The sequence below is a fragment of the Saccopteryx leptura genome, chromosome 4 (genome assembly GCF_036850995.1).
Source record: "Saccopteryx leptura isolate mSacLep1 chromosome 4, mSacLep1_pri_phased_curated, whole genome shotgun sequence".
Classification (NCBI taxonomy): domain Eukaryota; kingdom Metazoa; phylum Chordata; class Mammalia; order Chiroptera; family Emballonuridae; genus Saccopteryx; species Saccopteryx leptura.
The window spans coordinates 186,204,664-186,226,103 of NC_089506.1; the positions used below are offsets into that span (position 1 = coordinate 186,204,664).

The 21,440-nt window shown below is 34.9% G+C and overlaps 1 protein-coding gene across 1 annotated transcript in view; it reads right to left on the bottom strand.

Moving 5' to 3' along the window:
- FBN2 (fibrillin 2) overlaps positions 1 to 21,440 on the bottom strand; it is a 275,158-nt gene that overhangs the window by 167,760 nt on the left and 85,958 nt on the right. Inside the window, exon 7 of the mRNA XM_066383650.1 lies at positions 11,215 to 11,340. Within this exon, the coding sequence (XP_066239747.1) occupies positions 11,215 to 11,340 (126 nt within the window). The remainder of the gene's footprint in view (positions 1 to 11,214; positions 11,341 to 21,440) is intronic.

Genomic DNA, 21,440 nt, shown 5'->3' on the forward strand with positions numbered 1-21,440 from the left:
AGAATATCTTCTTGTTGAATTTTTTCTTTTGGAACATGTCTTTTTCACAGACTTGTCTTCGTACTGATGATGTTACATACTGTGCCTCAAAGAAAGAATCTCTTTCTCCTCCAAGCTTTCATAGAAAGTATGTGTGCAACTTTCCGTGTAAGCCATTTTGTTTGGGTTGAAGTTAAAGGAGTGATGGCACTTTGGTAACTCCCTATGAAATACTGCTGTTGACTAAGACTGTCAAGGCAGTGCCCAAGTTACTTAATGCACGTGTTTTAATAGTGGAAGTCATTTGTGGGTAGAAACTAAGAGTTGAAATTGGCAACTTCCAATAAATATGCTAGGAAGTCACATGTGCTAATTCTGCCTCCAATGTCAGATCTGGGCTGCTGTTCAGCTCCCCCACTGGACATCCTATCATTCTTCCCCATGGGTCTCATTTTCTTGGATGTGACCTTTCCAATAATGAGACATACAGGGGACCCCACTGCTATCCTGCCACAGGGCCACTATGCCCTTTCCAATGATTTTAAAAAGCATAAATGGTTCATACTTCCATTTTATATTTAAAATGTTTTTAATGTTTATTTTATTGATTTTAAGAGAGAGGGGAAGGAAGAGAGAGACAGAAACATCAATCTGTTCCTGTATGTGCCCTGACCGGGAATTGAACCAGCAACCTTTGTGCTTTGGGACAATGCTCTAACCATCTAAACTATCTGGCCAGGGCCCAATATAGATTATAATTCTTAATACATATGCTCCAAATCTGTAAGCTACTCAATGCTTTGCCTCCAAAGATAAGTACATCATGAAAGCAGATTCCTAACAGCAAAGGACTTTTACTATCAATTCATATGAATACAAGTAATTGTCTATTTTATATGGAGGGAGAAAAAAAGAGAGTAAGGGAAACAGACATATCCTGCTGGATGTCATTTCTGCTTAGCATACATAGCATGGCAAGTTAAGATGGGCTTTGATTCTCAAAGCTGTTAGCTCCATTAAAAGACATTCATAACATATAATATAAGGTTATATGTCAATTAGCCCAATGAAAAAAAAGGATGACCAAGTGGAAGGGCTGGAAGACAGTGAGTCTAGGGAAAAGCAAAGAAGAGGAAGAATATGGAAAACAACCCATTGCCTCACTCATATATTTCTTTAACAAGCACTTACTGAGAGAATGCTCTATATTAGGTGTTGAGGCACTATGAAAAGTACCTGAAAATCAGATTAGAAGAACTTGGTTGGGGAGTAAGAGTTATAATGAGAAGTTTAAGACTATTTAACTTTGGGTCCCAAAGTATCACAAGGAAATGACCAAAAGAGTTTCCATTATTGTCCCTGTGTTAAGGAAAATTTATAATTTTGCTCTTAGGGGAGAGGCTATGGGGAACGGGGAAGTGGAGGGTGAGGATTAGGGTAATGTTTGCAGTATCTTTGTTTCTCCTGCATGATTTCTTGATCTGTATTATGAGCCCACAGCCTCATGGAAGGGCCTGAAAGAGTAATCTAGAAGATGAAGTTAGCTCTGCGAGTCAGAGGAGGATTAGTGACCACCCAGCAGACGCTTCCTCACTAATCGGGGCATCACACAGGGATGAGGCGGAGGTCCCCTAACTGAAGAGGATGAAGTATGAGGTTCTTGTTCCCCAGTAGGCACCGAACAACAGTAAGTGGGATCCAGGTTCCAGAATGCTCATGATGGTCTGACATAAGCTGCTTACCGAGAGATCAATCATGATAGAAATATGAATGAGTCACCTTTTAGAAATAAATGGATCAAAGGATAAAATTCCTCTGGAAAACCAACATGACCCTGGCTCCATGGCGTAGCTCTGTTCACGCTGAACAAACTAGGGAGAACAGTGGGCCCTACTCTGAAGGAGACACCTTGTTACGAAACAAGGGGTGTGTGTGTGTGTGTGTGTGTGTGTGTGTGTAGAACAACATGTAAGTATATAGATGAATCATAATGTTTAATACTAACTGAAAAAAGTAAGCTCCACAACAGCATTAAACCTTTTCTGAAGTCTTAAAAACTAAAATAGTAATAATAATAGTGATGATAACAATAATAATGATGAATGGATTATCTATAGGTGTAATAAAAGTATCCTAAAAAAGGCAAGAAAGTGTTGATTCCTGGATAGAAAGTGATGGTTCTGTGGAGAGGGAAGTAAGCACCATGGGTAGTGCAGGTAATTGTCAGGGTCCTAGCTTTTGTTTTTGGTGGTTTCATGGGTGCTTAGTATATTATTTTAGATAATTAACTACATAAAATCAGGCTGCAGGTGGAATAATAATGAGATATTGTTACAAAACAAATCCTATGTTTAATACAATTCTGTTCAACTCAGAAAAAGAGCTACATATATCTGTGTGTGTATGTAGAGAAAGAGAGAGCTAAATTGCTGTAATAAACAAACGCAAAAACCATAAAGTAGAAAAGGATTGACCTGTTTTCCACTTTGAAAGTCTAACCCAACTGCCAAGGAGTGGCTATGTTTTGACCACTACATCAGTTCTAATTTCACCGGGCTGTGCAGCTCACTTGCAGTTGATGACCAAGATTTTATCAACTTTTCATTTAAAGATGATTTAAGAACATCTTTCTTCACAATATGACTACCACATACACCCTTTTAAATAATGCTTGTGTTTTTGTCAAAAGCAAATTATACTCAGCTTCACTGTAATTATCATCTCTGACCTGCCTCTCCCTTACTGTCTATTTTACTCCTACTTCAAGTCACTCAACATATTTTAATAAGATTGTTTTCCCTTGACAATTAATGACAGGACTATTAAAGTCCAGCACATTTCATTTGATGCTCAAAAGCACTTAATGATTCATAAAAGTAATAGTTTTAAGAGTAAGTGAAATTCTGCTCAAATCCCAGATTTTCATTCCACATGAAAGCTTATTCGTTTGATAAGCACTAGATGTATATATATTACCTGCTTAGTAGCATGTACTGTGCCATGGATACACTTGGGGTCCTGGGGAACAAAGGTTGCAATGCTTCGTTACAGAGGCTCTAATAGTCTTGGATGCACTGTTCCAAGCCACCAGGAGAGAGACAAGAATTCTGCTACAGGAATTAGTTCATAGCTTAACAGAGAAAGGATAAATTGTCTTTCTCCTTCTTCCTTTTTTATTTTAATTTTTTTTAGCAAATAATACATTTACATGGTTCAAAGTCAAAAACTTAACCTTAGGGCACTCAAGGAGAAGTCTCTCCTTTCCACCTCTTCCTCCAAGTCAGTCCATTTCCACCCCAGAATATCAAGTGACACAGATTTCTAATTTTCTTCTGTGGGTATTCTATGCATAACTAAGCACACACACATACAACCTTTTTGAAAATGAAAATGTTTTACAACTTGTAACAAAATATCTTAAACATACTTTTGTATCAATATATAAAGTCTACAATCTTTTTTAAGGATAGTTTCTACTGTGTACATAATTCACAATTTAATCAGTTTAGTATCAGGTATAAGTTACTATATTTTGCTATTATAAAAGAAGACAGGAGAAATCAGCTTATAAGTCGATCATTTCTTGATTAAGGACAGGATAAATTCTTAGAATAAAAATTACAGGATATCTGTTAGGTACGTTTGTAATTTTGATAGAGGGTTCTAAATTGCCCTCTAGAGAGGTAGTGCCAAGTATACACTCTTATCAGGAATTTAGTAGTAGAGGTAGTAGTAGTATTTGGAAATTAAATTTAATGGGGTGACAGTGATCAATAAAAGTACACAGGTTTCAGACAAGCATTTCTATAGCATTTGAACCGTTGGTTATGTTGTGTGTCCATAAGTCACATCATTTTCTGTCACTGTGTATTTGCCTCCCTTTTCTCCCTCCCCCATCCTGGTAACCACTTCACTTTTATCTATGTCCATGATTCTCATTTTTATATCCCACCTATGTGTGAATCATATAGTTTTTAGCTTTTTCTGGTTTACTAATTTCATAGTATAATGTTCTTTTGTGTGTGTGTGTGATAGAGACAGAGAGATAGAGAGAAGGACAAATAGAAACAGACAGACAGGAAAGGAGAGAGATGAGAAGCATCAATTCTTCGTTGTGGCACCTTAGTTGTTCATTGACTGCTTTCTCATATGTGTCTTGATGGGGGGGAGTGGGTACAGCAGAGCAAGTGACCCCTTGTTCAAGCCAGTGACCTTGGGCTCAAGCCAGTGATCTTTGGGCTCAAACCAGCGATCTCTGGGCTCAAGCTAGAGACCATGAGTTCATGTCTATGATCCCATGCTCAAACCAGCAACTCTGCACTCAAGCTGGTGAGCCCATGCTCAAGCCAGATGAGCCTGCACTCAAGCTTGTGACCTCGAGGTTTTGAACTTGAGTTCTCTGCATCCCAGTCCGACTCTCTATCCACTGTGCCACCACCTGGTCAGGTGGTTTTCTTATCAGAAATTTTTAAGATTGTCTGTTTCCCAAAATCCTCACAACAGTTTTTCCATTAGAACTTTTATTTTATCAAGGTTTATAGGTAAAGAATGTTATCTCATAGTTTTATTTTGCAATTTCTTATTCTAAGTAAGAATAAGCATGTTTTAGTGTATTGATCACTGGTATTTCCCTTGTTGTCAACAGTCAATTCTTCTCCCTGAACATTTTAATCGGATATTTGTTATTGATTTGTAGAATCTCTTTATGTATTAGAAACGTCGTTATTTGTGTTATGAGTTGCAAATGTTTTCTGAGTTTATCATTTGTCTTTTATTCTTACTTGTAGTGTTTTTTTTTCCTTTCATTGCCTTGCAAGTTATTTTATCTAATGCGCCTGAAATTACCAATCTATACCTCTAGAGCTTTCTGGTGAAGTAACATATAAGAAATATTTTCTCAGATCTAAGACTCTATAAAAATTCCCATGATTATTTTTAACATAACTATTCTCTTTCTGTTGATATTTATGTCTTAGATTCATTTAAGATTTATCTTGGTATAAGATGTGATGTATGGACATCAAATTATTTTTCTTAAAATGATATTATTCACTGTATATTCTATTGTTTTCCCATTGATTTAAATGTTAGATATTTGGGTTCTTGTACTAGAATTTCCATTGTGTTCCACTGGGCAGTTTGTTTACATGTTGGTAGCATAGTAATTTAAATATTTCAGCTTTCTAACATGTTTTAGTATCTAGAAGAGCTAGGCTAGCTCTGTACTCTTCTTTTAAATTTATTTTCCCTTTCTTATTTTTTCAAAGGAATAGTGTATTTGGCTATTCTGAAACTGTTTCTTTAGACCTCTGCTATTGACTCCTTTCTATGAATAAAGACAGAATTACTTAAGTTCCACTTATTTGTATGCTTGTTTTCCTAGACCTTTAATTTCAATGCTAAAGTCATAGTAAGTGAATTATTTTAGCACAGTGGTACAGAATAAATGTTCTTATTTATAAATAGAAAATACAGCAAAAATCCATTGACTATATATCTAATACACCAGCCAGAAGAGGCAGTAGAACATACGTTAGAGAGAAAGGTTAAGTTTTTCAAGAATTAGTCCTTGTTTGCTATCCTTGGCTACTGTGCTTAAAGTGGTCACCTGGGCAGACTGCTGAGGTGATGAACATGGGCTGGAGTCTGTGAGCTGTCAGGTATGCACCCACAAATATAAGGCTTGGACCAACTGAATCCTGATGACACAAAGGGAAAGTTCCCCTATTCGTGCAGGATGAGGTGAAGAAGGAGAACTGGAGGTCAAGGTTCCATATTTTTTTTCAGCCTTTACCATATTAGATGAGATAAGCAATACTTTCTTTAATCATGCAAACTCCATCGCCAGTGCAAGGATCACCAAACGGGGTGTGATTCTGGCCTTGCTGGACCGCAGCACATTACCATGTAATGCTATAAGCAAGGAGAGAACCGTGTTCATGTTCTGCTGCTGTCTTCATGAATGTCCCCCAAGAAATGCACTCTGTGGGCTAGGGCATATGCTGCCAGGTTATCTTCCTGTGTTTGCTCAACACTCACTAAGATTAGAAGCTCTGGAGTGAGTCTAGCAAGTTGGAATCCTGGCTGCTCTGTGGTTTCTTACCGATATCACCTCAAGAATGTTACTTAGCCTCTCTGTACCTCAGTTTCTTCATCTGTAAATTGGGTTAATGACGGTAACCAACTTCACAGCACTGGGTGGTGATTAAATAAGAAAATCTATGAAAAGCAGTTTATCATCTAGAACATATTAAGTACTCCATAAATATTAGCTTTCAGGAAAACGTTATTTTGGTACATAGAATGTGCTGGCAGAATCAGACAAGAAAAATAATTAAAATACAACGTAGAAAGTGCTGTGATGGAGGAATAACTTATTTGTTATAGGAGCAGAAAGTAGGTTTGGTTTTAGCAGCCTTGGCTGTCTTATTTAAGAAAGAGGAAATTTATGCTTTAACTAATATGCTGTAAATTTCTTTTTAAAAGAACTTAAGAGATGATGGTTTTGTGGTTTTTAAATTGATGGCCTAAAAAGTTTTATCTTTTGCCAATATTTACAATCCCTTTACTTGAATCTCAATTTTAATATATAATTTTCCTTTTTGGACATAGTCAATGAATTTATTTATCATTTATTTTAAAGTTAAAAAAATAAATAAAAAATAAAGTCAATACACTTTCGGTAATATGAGTAAAAGCAAGTACTTTTCAGTTTAGAACAGAAGTTTATTTTCCACGGTTTATCAAAGCAGAGTTGGAGCAGCAGCTATAGGTACTGTGCCAACAAGTTTTGTGAGTTTCATGAGCATAAATAAGTGTATTTGTTGTCACAAATCTCAAACAACTAAATGCTGTGGTAATGGAACAAAGCTGAAGACTCTTCAGAATAAATTGCAAACAACTCTCTGACCTATAAAGAGCCATTGAAGGGAAACTTTCCAATACAGTGATGCTATTTTCCTGCCTTCCATTTAAGCCAGGAAAGAGTAACTAGCTCAAGGAATGTTAAAGAAGGTATAGTCTGGAAGGGGGATCATGCGAGGACATCTGGCACCTGTGTGTGTTTTATTCAAGTGGACTAAAATTCAAAATAACGTTTTATTATTTTTAAAAAACCCCAAATTCCGGAAAGTCTGGATATACCATTTCATATTATATAATATTAAGGTGTTCTGCTTGCCTTCTTCATTTAAAGTAAACAAATATTTAGATGAATGAATCTTTGAATTGAGCAAGTAATTGAAACCACCTTCTCTTCAAATGTGAAGAAAGAGTTTACTCCACCAAAGAATCATTTTGTTAACTGTATGACAGAAATAGGAAAAGATTTTGTAGCCAATCTGGCCCAGGAGGAATAAGACATGACTGCAGTAGGCATAAGAGGTTTTATTAAGTCTGGGACCCTAACTGAGTAAGAAGAAAAATAACTGATTCTCCTTTAGGTGTGCATATGCCCACATGAGTTGACAGAGAGAGACTACTTCTACAGTAGTCCATTATCTGAACATGAAAAGAATCCTCCATGAGAATCTACCCAACCAATGATATTAAACAAAACAAGCCTCAATGACAGATACTGAGTCATATATTTCAGATGTTGAATTGGGAGATGAATGATGTCCCATTTTTTTATTTTAATATAAACTATATATGTGCAAACTTAATTTTCAGCAGAAGAAGCCTTATAAGATAAGATTTTAGTTAAGAAGACATGCCAATGAACCAGCAGAAGACAGCTTTTTCTTTTAAATAGAGAGCAAAGGTGCCTCACCTCAGAAACACTACCTGCAGGTGAATGAAGAGGGACAAAGATACAAAGATCTAAAAATGCCAACCCATATTTAATGTTTATGATCTTGGTCTTTGAATGGCAATCAGACAGAGCAAAATAAAATCATGAAGAAAATGAAAAAAAGTTGGATGAAAGAAAAATTCCCATGATGATCATTAGCCTCTTTCTAAACACAATTTTAACTCTGGCCATAAATTTCACCTTCTTTTTGGACATTTAACTCAACTCAAAGAAATTAAACTATTATATGCAAACTCCTAATTAATTAACAAATATATTTTGGAGCCTACAAAATACCATGAACAGTTAGTTTCAGGTTCTCAGATTCAGCAAAAAAATTTTTCCTTAAGGATCTTAGTCAAATGTTAGAGCGAGGTGGTAAATAAATAGAAAAAATATCAATGACAAAACTGATAAAAGTTAAGAAGCTAACTTAGCAGTTTCTTATTAATGCTACAACCATCTTTGCAGTCACTCAGATCCAAAACACTGGAGTGACTTTTCTTATTTCTGAATAGATTTAGTAAATTACAGACATAAAAAAATTCATTAGAGAATTTCATTGCCATATAAACAGAAATATGATATGTGCTATAGTAGAAATAGAAAGTGCATCATTTTAAAATAAATTTTCCAAAACTACTTTATTTTATATTTACATTGTAATCCACATTAAAAAACTAAAATATCTTACCTTTGACATTCATAAGATATTACTATGGTTGTATTTTTATTTGAACCAAACATTAAATTTATGTCAACATTTTACACCGACACTATATAAACTAAACATAAACTGAAATATAATTTAAAACCTGTCACTAAATGCAGCAATAGTTTACAGTCTTTCCAAATCCATTATGCTACCAATCACATTAAATAATTTTAATAAGGAAATGCCACTTTATCTTTTACATAGAAAAACAATCTTACCCCCCCAAAATTGGTAATAGTCACTTGTAAGACATATCCAAATAAATATGACTTATACACAAAGGAAAGGCTTCATAAAACCTTTAGTTTTCAAATTCTAATCACCCCTTCCAATTTCTGCTATTCCCACCAATTTCAAATATTGAATCACATAATTCTTTCTGGGCAGTGGTTAAATGGATTTGGCTGCCTGGGCAGGAAGCAAGGAAAGAGATGACTGGATTCAGGGGTCTGGGAGGTGCCTACATTACATCAATATCCTCCTTTCCTAAAGAACACAGACAAGTGCAAATAAAGAGTTGCACTGTCTTTCTCCAAACTCTGTTTTGGCTCTCTATGTTGTTTTGATGAAATGTGATGGAGAAAAGGCTCATTCTGTTTTCAACAAAGAAGAAATATACATTGTTTGATGATTAATGGAAATGTCACAACCATTTAAATCAGCCAGTGGCTGTGCTCTCTCACCTATAATCAAACTTTGTCTTTGTACTGAAGTCTATCACCCTTGAATCTAGTTTGGACCAGGGAGTTAGGGAGTTTTGGATTCCAGAAGGACAAAGTGAAGGGGGTGACAAAATGTTAAGTAATAGAATACCCCAAAAATGTCAGAAGAGAAAACAGAAAAAGTAGCAAGGATACCGCACAAGTACCACCCAGACTTTCTGCAGATCTCTACTCCCTGGTCCAATTGCCTGTGCCAACTCTAAATTGTCCCAAAGGTTAAGTATTTTTCTTAACCTTTCCAATATAGGCAGACTTTGATTATCAACCTTGTATTTAAGTAGCATAAACTACTTGAACATTCTTGCTATTAGTTACTGAGAGAAAATACTTGATCTTTAAAATAATTAACCACATTTTAATTGCCTTCTCTTTTGGGTGAGCATGAGATTAAGTTCAATAATGTGAATAAAATTATGAAGATTATTTTGAGTCTGACTATAAATGAATTGAGGCAAATAGGAAATATGAGATGATACATATCTTATGGGTTCATGGGATTATGATTTCTGGTGTTAAAACAATAGCATCTCCTGTCTAATAAAATAGTTTGTATTCTTGTTTGTATTCTATATTCAACTCTGGATTTTACCTTTACCCATTTTTTTCTTCTACACAAAAGAACATAATTTTTTTTATAACCAAGCAAAAAAAAATACTGCCTTTTGAAAAGGAAAAGAACAAGAGAATTATATAATATGCAGAAGATGATATTAGTTATTGAAGGTAAGTGAGTCTAAATCAGGGGTCTCAAACTCAACTCAGCATGTGGGCCGCAGAGCAAGATCACAGCCCTTCGGCGGGCCGCACTAGGTCTACAAAAGGCAACTGTTACGCAACACTTTTCTTGAACTTCGTGGATTAGTCTGCGGGCCGCACAAAATTGTTCCGCGGGCCATGAGTTTGAGACCCCTGGTCTAAATGAAATTGTGATCATTTTTTCACAGGAAGCAATTATATGTTTGGTACTCTTAGTCTACTGAACTCAGAAAATGCTTCCAGTTAAGATCATAGTAGGCATATAAAATAAATTAAGATTTACTGTATTCCTCATATACATTTTTCCACCTCAGTTAAGTTAGACTGGCAAAAACAAATTCCTAGAATAAATTTTTTTTAAACTTTGAGGAGATGAGAATGCTTATGTCACATAAAAAAATTAAAATAGATATACTGTAATATCTTTAGAAAACTACCTTGGTTGAAATAAATTGATCCAGGTTGACAAAGTAACTGAAAAGGTAAACATTATCCCTCAATACTACCAGAAGCATAACAATTATTCTAAATCCATGTTCATTAAACTTAGACACACTTAAAAGCTTCTTGAATTTTATAATGATCACAAAAGCTTTGGATCACAATTATGACAAATTAATTTATTTTATTGGAGAATGCCAATGGAATTTACATTTCAACACTAGAATCCAAAACTCATATTCCAGAAAATTATAATTTTTTAATAATATTCTTTCACAGAATACCTATTATGGTACTTTCGAAATGCTCCCTGAGTCAATTATGCTTGTTTTTCAGTGTAGTGGCCAGGCAAGCAATAATATTCAATATAAAAATTAAAATATTTATTTTATACTGTATCAGAATGCCAACTTCTACTGAACTGTTTTACACATGACACTGTATTTCACTTGCACTTTTCTTCAACCTGCTTTAATCTTTTATATAATTTTCTAAGTGAAATGGCAAACTACTTCATTAAGGAAAAAGTATAAATGGCTGGATCAGTCCCATTCTCATTACAAAATAAAAACGAAGATACTAAACCAAGACGCATAATGCCCACTGGCTCTTCCCCAAATCACAAACCAATAAAAAAACCACATGCACAAACCAATACAAAACTACCCTAAGATTATGATTCCACTTTCATATCAAATTAAAGAACTCTGATTCTGATTAAATTCTTCAAAATTTAAAATGAGGTTGGTTTTTCTTGGATTTGAGTCATCGGGCAGGTATGGAGAGACACTCAAAAGCGGGACACTCACCTTCACATTTCTGTGTTGTTTCACTCTGCTTGTGACCGGCAGGGCATTTGCATTCAAAAGAGCCCACTGTATTGATACAATTTCCTCCCTGACATACCCCAGGAATAGCTTGGCATTCATCAACATCTGCAAGAAGAAAGCATTTTAAACATAGATACCACTGATTTTGCAAATATTTCTTTAATGTACAGAAATAATTCAGTTGTTCTAAAAAAGATGGTGTGAGGTGAGTCAGGACCCCTTCGTGTGCATACTTTTTATAATTTCTGAAAATAGCATGTATATGTTGTAGATTTCATTTTGTTTCCCGATTTTTTGTTTTGAAATTTTATTTTTAGAATCCATTCATGTTGTTATATTGACAACAAATCTCTTGCTTTGATTTGCTGCAGAATACTCCCGAGTGTGTTCATTCTCCTGGTCATGGGTACTCAGTATACCCCCACCTTCTCATCCCCTCAGTAAATTATGCAATGAATGCCCCTACTATGTCTCTCTATGGAGTTGAATGAACATGGACTTCGAGGACTCAAAGAGACTCTTTATCCTTTTGCTGTAGTCCCAGAACAGAATTACTAGATTACTAGATCACAGGGTATATATACAGCCAATATGAATAAGTAATGCTCAATGGTCAAAAAGCCCATAACAATCTTCATATCACCAGCAATCTAAACACCTATGAGTAGTCCACATACCTCTACTGTTCATAAAGATTCTTGTGTTTTCTCTTCTATGCCAATACATGATATAACTATCCAATATTTTAATTTCCTTTGGCCTAATAATTGCAAAGGGATATTCATTATTAATTTTAGTTTTCATATCCCTAAATATTAATGACTATGCTTGCTAGCTTTTCAATTTCTGCATCTGAAAGTTGTCTGTTTATCCCTTAACACTGTTATATTGAGGTTGTTGTATACTTTTTCTAAATTTGAAACCTTTTCTGTTTTAGACATGGCAGTTATCTTCCTCTCTCTTTAAGCTGTCTATTAATTTCATCCATTTAGGAACTGATGTCCTTCATATTGACAAAATTAAATTCAAGAAACTGTAATAAATATTTTCAAACAAATGAAAGCTGAGACTCTACAAAATATATTAAAGGTAGTTCTTCAGGAAAAACAAAAATGAGATGAAAATTAAGGTCTACAAAAAAATAAAAAGCACTGGAAATTGTAAATATGTTGATAAATATAAAAGTGAGAAATATTTCTCACTTTTAAATAAACATAAAGATAACTGGTTGTTGAAAATAGCAACAGTCACAATAATAATAATGTATTCTGGAGGTTATAAAATACATGGAAGTAGAATGACAACCATACTAGCATGGAAGATTAAAGGGGGAAATGGAAGAATACATCACTTATTACATTATAATTAAAGTGGCATAATATTATTTGAAAATAGATTGTAGAAAGTTAAATATGGAAAGACAAACACAGAAAAATATAAACAAAGAGGCAGAACTAATAATCCAATTGTGGAAATAAAATGGAATATTAAAATATACTCAATCAAATAAAACAAAAGAGAAAAGAAGGAATAAAGAATAAGCAGGAAACAGACCAGAAATAGTAAGATATATATTTAAAACCAATAATATTGATAATTATATGAAATGTAAACGGTATAAATAATCCAGTTTAAAAAGCTGAGATTGTCAAATTTAATTCGAAAAGGCAAGACACAGTTTTATATTGTCTATAAAAAACTCTATCTTGGAGTGATGTCAGAGAAATGGCACCGTAAAGGGTGCTCCTGGTCTCTCCCCTTGAAATTTCAATAAATTTAACAACTAAACACAGAAATAATCTCAGGAGCACCTGAAATATACACACACCAGACAAAGGTATGACCTGGCAAAAAGGTGGTTTAATATATAATCCATTCTAAAGGAAAAGACAGAGAACAGGGAATTTCACTTTCATCACTGATCTGAGGAAGGGGTGCTTTTGTTTGGAGCCGAGCAAAGTGGAGAGTCTGAGATAGAGGGGAAGGAGCTGAGTTAGGGTGGATGCTCAAGCAGAAGAAAGAACAGTCCAGCTCGGCCTGAGATAGTGGAGGTGGGGCGCGCACACAGGCGGCAGGCTCCACCTAAGATTACCTGTGCCTGGTGCCCATGTGAGCCTGCACCAGCAGCACTGAGCATTCCCAGCTCCGCAACCACCTGTGCTGTGCGTGACTCCACCTGGCACCACTGGCATGGAAGCGTGCACACACGTGCACCCAGACTGGAAGGCTTAGCTTGAGATTATCAGTGATAGGCATCTGCATGGACTGTTGCCAGTGTCTTTGTGCATTCCCAGCTCCACAACCACCAGCATGGGACGTGCGTACGGGCTGGGATCCTTGGGCCTGGGATTGCCCAGGCAGGGCGCCTCTGTGGGGCTGATGCAGGTTTCTGAGCGCAATCCCACTTTTCCGGCTCTGACTGAGATCACAGGGCTGGGCGCCTGAGTGGGTGGGTGCAGGCCTCTGTGTGCATTGCTGGAGTCATGGGGGCTGGGCATGCACGTGACTTGCTGCGGGCTACCAAAGAGTGCATGAGGGAGAAACCTGTGGAGATTAGACCTGCAACTTGCTGAGGCATGCTAGACATGCCCGGGGGCCCTTAGAAAGGCACTAGATCTGCAATAGGGTCCCAGCCCTGCCTGCTCTCGCTGGTGGCTCTGGTTGGCCCAGCCTTACCCAGAACTGTGCTTTGAGCAGTTCTAGAGAAGGGACCTGGTTGCTCTTAGAGCCTCTTGCTCTGCAAAAAGTAGCTGGGGTGAAACACAGCTAAGTCCCCAGGCTGCTAGCTCAGGTAGGAGACACATGGGGCGAGGCACCTGGAAAACTGAGACTTCCATTGTCAGAGCCTCCAAGCCCTAACAAGTGCCACCTACTAATGGGACTAAGGCCCAGTCTATGTCATTGCCATAGTGACACAACAGCAAACCTCTGCTCAAGAGCCCCACAGGGGCAAACCCTATAGTACAGCGCCACCTGTAAAAAAAAAAAAAAAAAAAAAAAAAAAAAGAGGAAGAAGCTACCTCTCAAAACCAGGAAAAACTTACATTTTTATAATTCTTTTTTTCCATTTTGGTCATTTTATCTTCTTTCTTTTTTATTTTTCCTTTTCCTTTGAACTTCATTATCCATAGTTATTACATTTTCCATTCTTGTTTTTTTGTGAGGGTTTCATTTCAGAAACCTTTATCTTTTTTTATTTATTTTTTATTTTTATTTTTCTCTCATTTGATCATCATTTATCATCAAATTATTATATTTTGGATTCATATTTTTCTTTGTGGCATTTTGCATGTTTTTTACTTCATTTCTTATCTCTTTTGTCATTTTTCCTCAGTTCCTCTCCTTGTTCTCTGTAGTTTTTGTTTCATTTATAGAATTTTCATTGTTTTCACTGTATCTTTTAAATTTTTATTTTATTTTTTTAATTATCTCTTATTAGTGTTATTAACAATACCACTCTCAAATGCCATTAAGGAAAAAGAAATCAAATATCAAGGATACAAAAGACAGAGATGTAGCTCAAATAGACGATGAAAAAACTCAAGAAACAAATTTCAATTACTTGGAAACCTTGGAGTTAAATGACAGAAAACTAAAAATTGAAGTCCTAAAAATACTCAGGGAAATAAAAGAAAGCATGGAAAGGCAATTTAAAGAGCTCAAAAAACAATTTAATGAAGAAAGAGAATACTTCACCAAGGAAATTGAAACTATAAAAACGAATCAAATAGAGATGAAAAACTCAATACATGAACTGAAAATGAGGTAACAAGCTTAGCTAATAGAATAGGCCAGACAAAGGAGAGAATTAGTGTCATAGAAGACAGGCAACTAGAGATACTACAGAATAAGAGGTGAGAAACTCATGAATTAAAAAAAATGAGAAAGTCCTACAGGAATTGTCTAACTCCATCAAAGAGAGCAACATAAAAATAATGGGTATATCAGAAGGAGAAGAGAGAGAAAGTGGAAGGTAGAACATATTCAAACAAATAATTGATGAAAACTTCCCAAGCTTGTGGAAAGAATTACAGCCTTGAATCCAAGAAACAAACAGAACACCAAGTTACCTTAACCTAAACAGACCTACTCCAAGGCACATGGTAATGAAATTATCACAAACCAATGACAAAGAAAAAAATCCTCAAGGCAGCCAAGGAAAAGAAGAATACAACATATAAAGGAAGTCCCATTAGGCTATCATCAGATTTCTCAGCAGAAACTCTACAAGCCAGAAGAGAGTTGACCCCAATATTTAAAGTACTAAAAGAGAGGAACTTCCAGCCAAGAATACTATATCTATCAAAGCTATCCTTCAAATACGAAGGGGAAATAAAAACATTCACAGATATAGAGAAGATGAGGGAATTTATCACTAAAAACCCCCAATTCAGGAAATACTAAAGGGAGTGATCTGACCAGATACAAAAAACAAAACAAAACAAAATCACAAGTAAAAGCTCCAATAAGATCACAATAAAAACAAGAATAATCAGTGACAACAAAAACAAAAAACAGAAAAGGACAAAGATTAGCAGTAGCAAAGGAGGATGGAGTGCAGAAGCACTCATGAGATAATGTATTACAATGAACATGATATATATCCTTTTTCTTATGTAATGGTAACCACCCCTGAAAAAACCACTACAGAAACACATAGCTTAAAAAAAGAAGAAACAGAGGAAAGAAGTATGGAATATAACCAAACAAAAACAAATGATAGGAAAACAAAAGAGAAGAACCAAACAGAAAGCAGAACTATCAGAAAGCAATATATAAAATGGCAATAGGAAAGCCTCAAGTGTCAATAATTACATTAAATGTAAATGGATTGAACTCACCAATAGAAAGACACAGAGTAGCAGAGTGAATCAAAAAAGAAAATCCAAGTGTATGCTGCCTTCAAGAAACACAGCTAAGCTACAAGGATAAAAAGAGATTCAAAGTGAATGGTTGGCAAACTATTCTCCAAGCAAATTATAATCAAAGAAAAGCAGGTGCAGCCATACTCATATGTAACAATGCTGACTACAAGACAGCAAAGGTAATCAGAGACAAAGATGGTCATTTCATAATGATAAAGGGGACATTCAATCAAGAAGACATAACACTTCTTAATATATATGCACCAAACCAAGGAGCATCAAAGTATGTAAGACATCTACTAACTGATCTAAAAATAAAAACCAACAAAAATGTAATCATACCTGGAGACCTCAATACACCGCTGATGGTTCTAGATCATTCATCCAAACAGAAAATCAATAAAGACATATGGGCCTTAAACGAAACACGAGAACAATTAATTGGATATGATAGACATCTACAGGACATTTCATCCCAAAATGTCAGAGTATACATTTTTCTCCAGGGTACATAGAACATTCTCAAGAATTGACCATATGTTGGGACACAAAACTAACATCAACAAATTCAGAAAGACTGAAATTATACCAAGCATATTCTCTGACCATAAAGCTTTGAAACTAGAATTCAACTGAAAAAAAGAAGTAAACAAACCTACAAAAATGTGAAAATTAAACAACATACTTCTAAAAAATGAGTGGGTCAAAGAAGAAATAAAAGCAGAAATCAAAAGATATATACAGACAAATGAAAATGACAACACAACATATCAAAATCTCTGGAATGCAGCACAAGCAGTAATAAGAGGGAAGTTCATATCACTATAGGCTTATATGAACAAATAAGAGAAAGACCAAGTAAAAAACTTAATATCACATCTTAAGGAACTAGAAAAAGAAGAACAAAGGCAATCCAAAACCAGCAGAAGAAAAGAAATAATAAAAATCAGAGCAGAAATAGATGAAATAGAGTAAACAAAAACTATAGAAAGAAATCAATAAAACAAGGAGCTGGTTCTTTGAAAAGATCAACAAAATTGACAAACCCTTGACAAGACTCACTAAGGAAAAAAGAGAAAGAACTCATATAAACAAAATCCAAAATGGAAGATGAGAAATTACCACAGATATTATAGATATACAAAGAACTATTGTAGAATACTATGAAAAACTATGTGACCAAATTTAACAATCTAGAAGAAATGGATACATTCCTAGAACAATACACTCTTCCTAAACTGGGTCGCGAAGAAGTAGATAGTCTAAAGAGACCCATAAGCAGGGAGGAAATAGAAACACCTATCAAAAACCTCCCAAGAAATAAAAGTCCAGGGCCAGACGGCTGTACTAGTTAATTCTATCAAACATTCAATGATTTTGTTCCTATTCTACTCAAAATCTTCCAAAAAATTGAAGAAAAAGCAACACTTCCAAACATATTTTATGAAGCTAACATAACTCTCATACCAAAACCTGGCAAGGACAACACAAAAAAAGAAAACTACAAACCAATATCTCTAATTAATACAGATGCTAAAATCCTAAACAAAATACTAGCAAATTGAATACAACAAAAAATTTAAAAAAACTCATCATGATCAAGTGGGATTCATCTCGAATCACAAGGATGGTTCAACATATGTAAAACAATTAACATAATACACCATATCAACAAAACAAAGAACAAAAACCATATGATTCTATCAATAGATGCAGAAAAGGCACTTGATAAAATACATCATTTTATGTTGAAAACACTTAACAAAATGAGTATAGAAGAAAAATATCTCAACATCATAAAGGCCATTTATGACAAACCATCAGCTAACATCATATTAAATGGCAAAAAGTTGAAAACTTTTCCTCTAAAGTCAGGAACAAGACGAGGCTGCCCATTCTCTCCATGCTATTAAATGTAGTGCTGGAAGTTCTAGCCACAGCAATCAGACAAGAGAAAGAAATAAAAGGCATTCACATTGAGAAAGAAGAAGTAAAGGTCTCACTTTTTGCAGATGATATGATCCTGTACATAGAAAACCCCAAAGACTCCACAAAAAGCCTATTAGAAACAATAAACAAATACAGTAAGATTGCAGGATATAAAATTAATATACAGAATTCTGTTCCCTTCTTATATGCCAACAATGAAACTTTAGAAAATGAACTCAAAAAAATAATCCCTTTTACGGTTGCAACAACAACAAATACCTAGGAATAAATATAACAAAGAATGTAAAGAACTTATATAATGAAAACTATAAGGCATTGTTAAAGAAAATCAAAAAAGATACAATGAAATGGAAAAATATTCCTTGTATTTGGATAGGAAGAATAAATATAGTCAAAATGACCATATTACCCAAAGTGATATACAAATTTAATGCAATTTCCATCAAGGTTCCAATGTCATTTTTTTAAAGAAATAGAACAAAAAATCATCAGGTTTATATGAAACTATAAAAAACCCCGAACAGCCAAAGTAATCCTAAGAAAAAGAACAAAGCTGAGGGTGTTACAATACCTGACTTCAAATTATATTACAGAGACACAATAATCAAAACAGCATGGTATTGGCAGAAAAAAGGACACTCAGACCAATGAAACAGAATAGAGAGTCCAGAAATAAAACCACACATATATGGTCAAATCATCTTTGATAAAAAAGCCAAAATTGAGAAGAGAAAGCCTCTTCAAATAAATAGTGCTGGGAAAACTGGAAAGCCACGTGCAAAAGAATGAAACTCGACTACAGTTTGTCCCCTTGTACCAAAATTAATTCAAAATGGATCAAAGTCCTAAATATAAGATATGAAACAATAAATTACATAGAAAAGAACATAGGTACTAAACTTATGGACTTTGGCTATAAAGCAGGGGTCCCCAAACTTTTTACACAGGGGGCCAGTTCACTGTCCCTCGGACCGTTGGAGGGCCGGACTATAAAAAAAACTATGAACAAATCCCTATGCACACTGCACATATCTTATTTTAAAGTAAAAAAACAAAACGGGAACAAATACAATATTTAAAATAAAGAACAAGTAAATTTAAATCAACAAACTGACCAGTATTTCAATGGGAACTATGGGTTTGCTTTTGGCTAATGAGATGGTCAATGTGCTCCTCTCAATGACCACCAATGAAAGAGGTGCTTCTTCCAGAAGTGCGGCGGGGGCCAGATAAATGGCCTCAAGGGGCCACATGCGGCCCGCAGGCCGTAGTTTGGGGCCCCCTGCTATAAAGAGCACTTTATGAATTTGACTCCAAAGGCAAGGGAAGTGAAGACAAAGATAAATGAATGGGACCACATCAGACTAAGAAGCTTTTGCACAACAAAGGAAACTGAAAACAAAACAAACAGCCAACTAAATAGGAGATGATATTTTCAAACAACAGCTCAGATAAGGGCCTAATATCCAAAATTTACAAAGAACTCACAAAACTCAACAAGCAAATAATCCAATAAAGAAATGGGAAGAAGACATGAACAGACACTTCTCCCAAGAAGAAATACAAATGGCCAATAGATATATGAAAAGATGCTCATCTTCACTAGCTATTAGAGAAATGCAAATCAAAACTACAATGAGATACCACCTCACACCTGTTAGATTAGCTATTATCAACAAGACAGGTAATAACAAGTGTTGGAGAGGCTGTGGAGAAAAAGGAACCCTCATTTACTGTTGGTGGGAATGTAAAGTAGTACAACCATTGTGGAAGAAAGTATGGTGGTTCCTCAGAAAATTAAGAATAGAACTACCATATGACCCAGCAATCCCTCCACTGGGTGTATAACCCCAAAACTCAGAAACATTGGTACGTAAAGACACATGCAGCCCCATGTTCATCGCAGCATTGTTCATGATGGCCAAGACATGGAAACAACCAAAAAGCCCTTCAATAGAAGATTGGATAAAGAAGATGTGGTACATATATACTATGGAATACTATTCAGCCATAAGAAATGATGACATAGCATCATTTACAACAACATGGATGGACGTCGATAACATTATACTGAGTTAAATAAGTAAATCAGTAAAAACTTAAGAACTGTATGATTCCATACATAAGTGGGATACGAAATTGAGACTCCTGGACATAGATAAGAGTGCAGTGGTTATGAGAGGGAGGGGAAGGGAGGAGAGGGAAGGGTTGGGAATATGTGAGAGCATAAAGAAAACCAAATAAATGGTGACAGAGGACAATTTTACTTTTGGTGATGGGTATACATAATCAAATGTCATAATCAAATGTGTGACATAATCAAATGTCAAAATGATCTGGAGATGTTTTCTCTGAATCTATGTACTTTAGTTGACCAATGTCACCCCGTTAAAATTGTCTCAATAAAATTAAAAAAGAAATTAGATGAAGTTTTCAAAAAAAAAAAAAACCCAAAAAAACAAACAAACCCTAGCTTAAAAAGTAAAAGAATGACAAAAATATATCATGTTCATTAATCAAATGAAAGCTGGACTGGTTGTTAATATTATATAAAGTGTTCATCAGAATAAGAAATATTACCATAGACAAAGATATATATTTCACAATGACAAGGAGCACAATTCATTAAGAGGACATAACAATGTGAAATGTGTATGCACAGATTATATATTGTTAAACACCCAGAACAAAAAGTGATAGAACTGAAAAGAGAAACAGACAAATCAAAAATTATAGTTGGAAATTTCTATAGTCTTCTTACTAATTAATAGAATAAATAGACTCAAAATCAGCAAGGATATATAAAATCTGAACTATACTTTTGATTAACTTGTCCTAATTTATATTTATAGAATACTTTACCCAACTTTAGCAGAATACACATTATTTTCAAGAGTACATGAAATATTTACCAAGGAGGCCATGTAAAAAGGCTTATTTAATATAAAAGGATTAAAATCAGCCAAACTATGTTCTCTAAACACAGAAGAGTTAGAAATTAATAATAGAAAACATTAGGGATATCCCCAAATATGTGAAATTTAAACAATATACTTTGAAACGATCCATGGGCCGAAGAAGGAATCACATGAAAAATTAGAACACATTTTTAATTAAACGAATATGAAAGCATAAGATACCAAATTTGTGGGATGCAAGTGAAGTGTAAAGATAAATTTATAGCATTAAAATGCCTATTTTACAAAAAGAGAAATTGGTGATCTAAATTTTTATATTAAGAAATTTTAAAAAGAGCAAATTAAACATAAACAGAAGCAAATAAATAATAATGATAAAATAGAACAGCTATTAAACAACAAAGATAGTCAATAAATACAACACCTGACTCTGTCAATAAGTAAAAGTGATACATCACTGTCAAGACTGAAA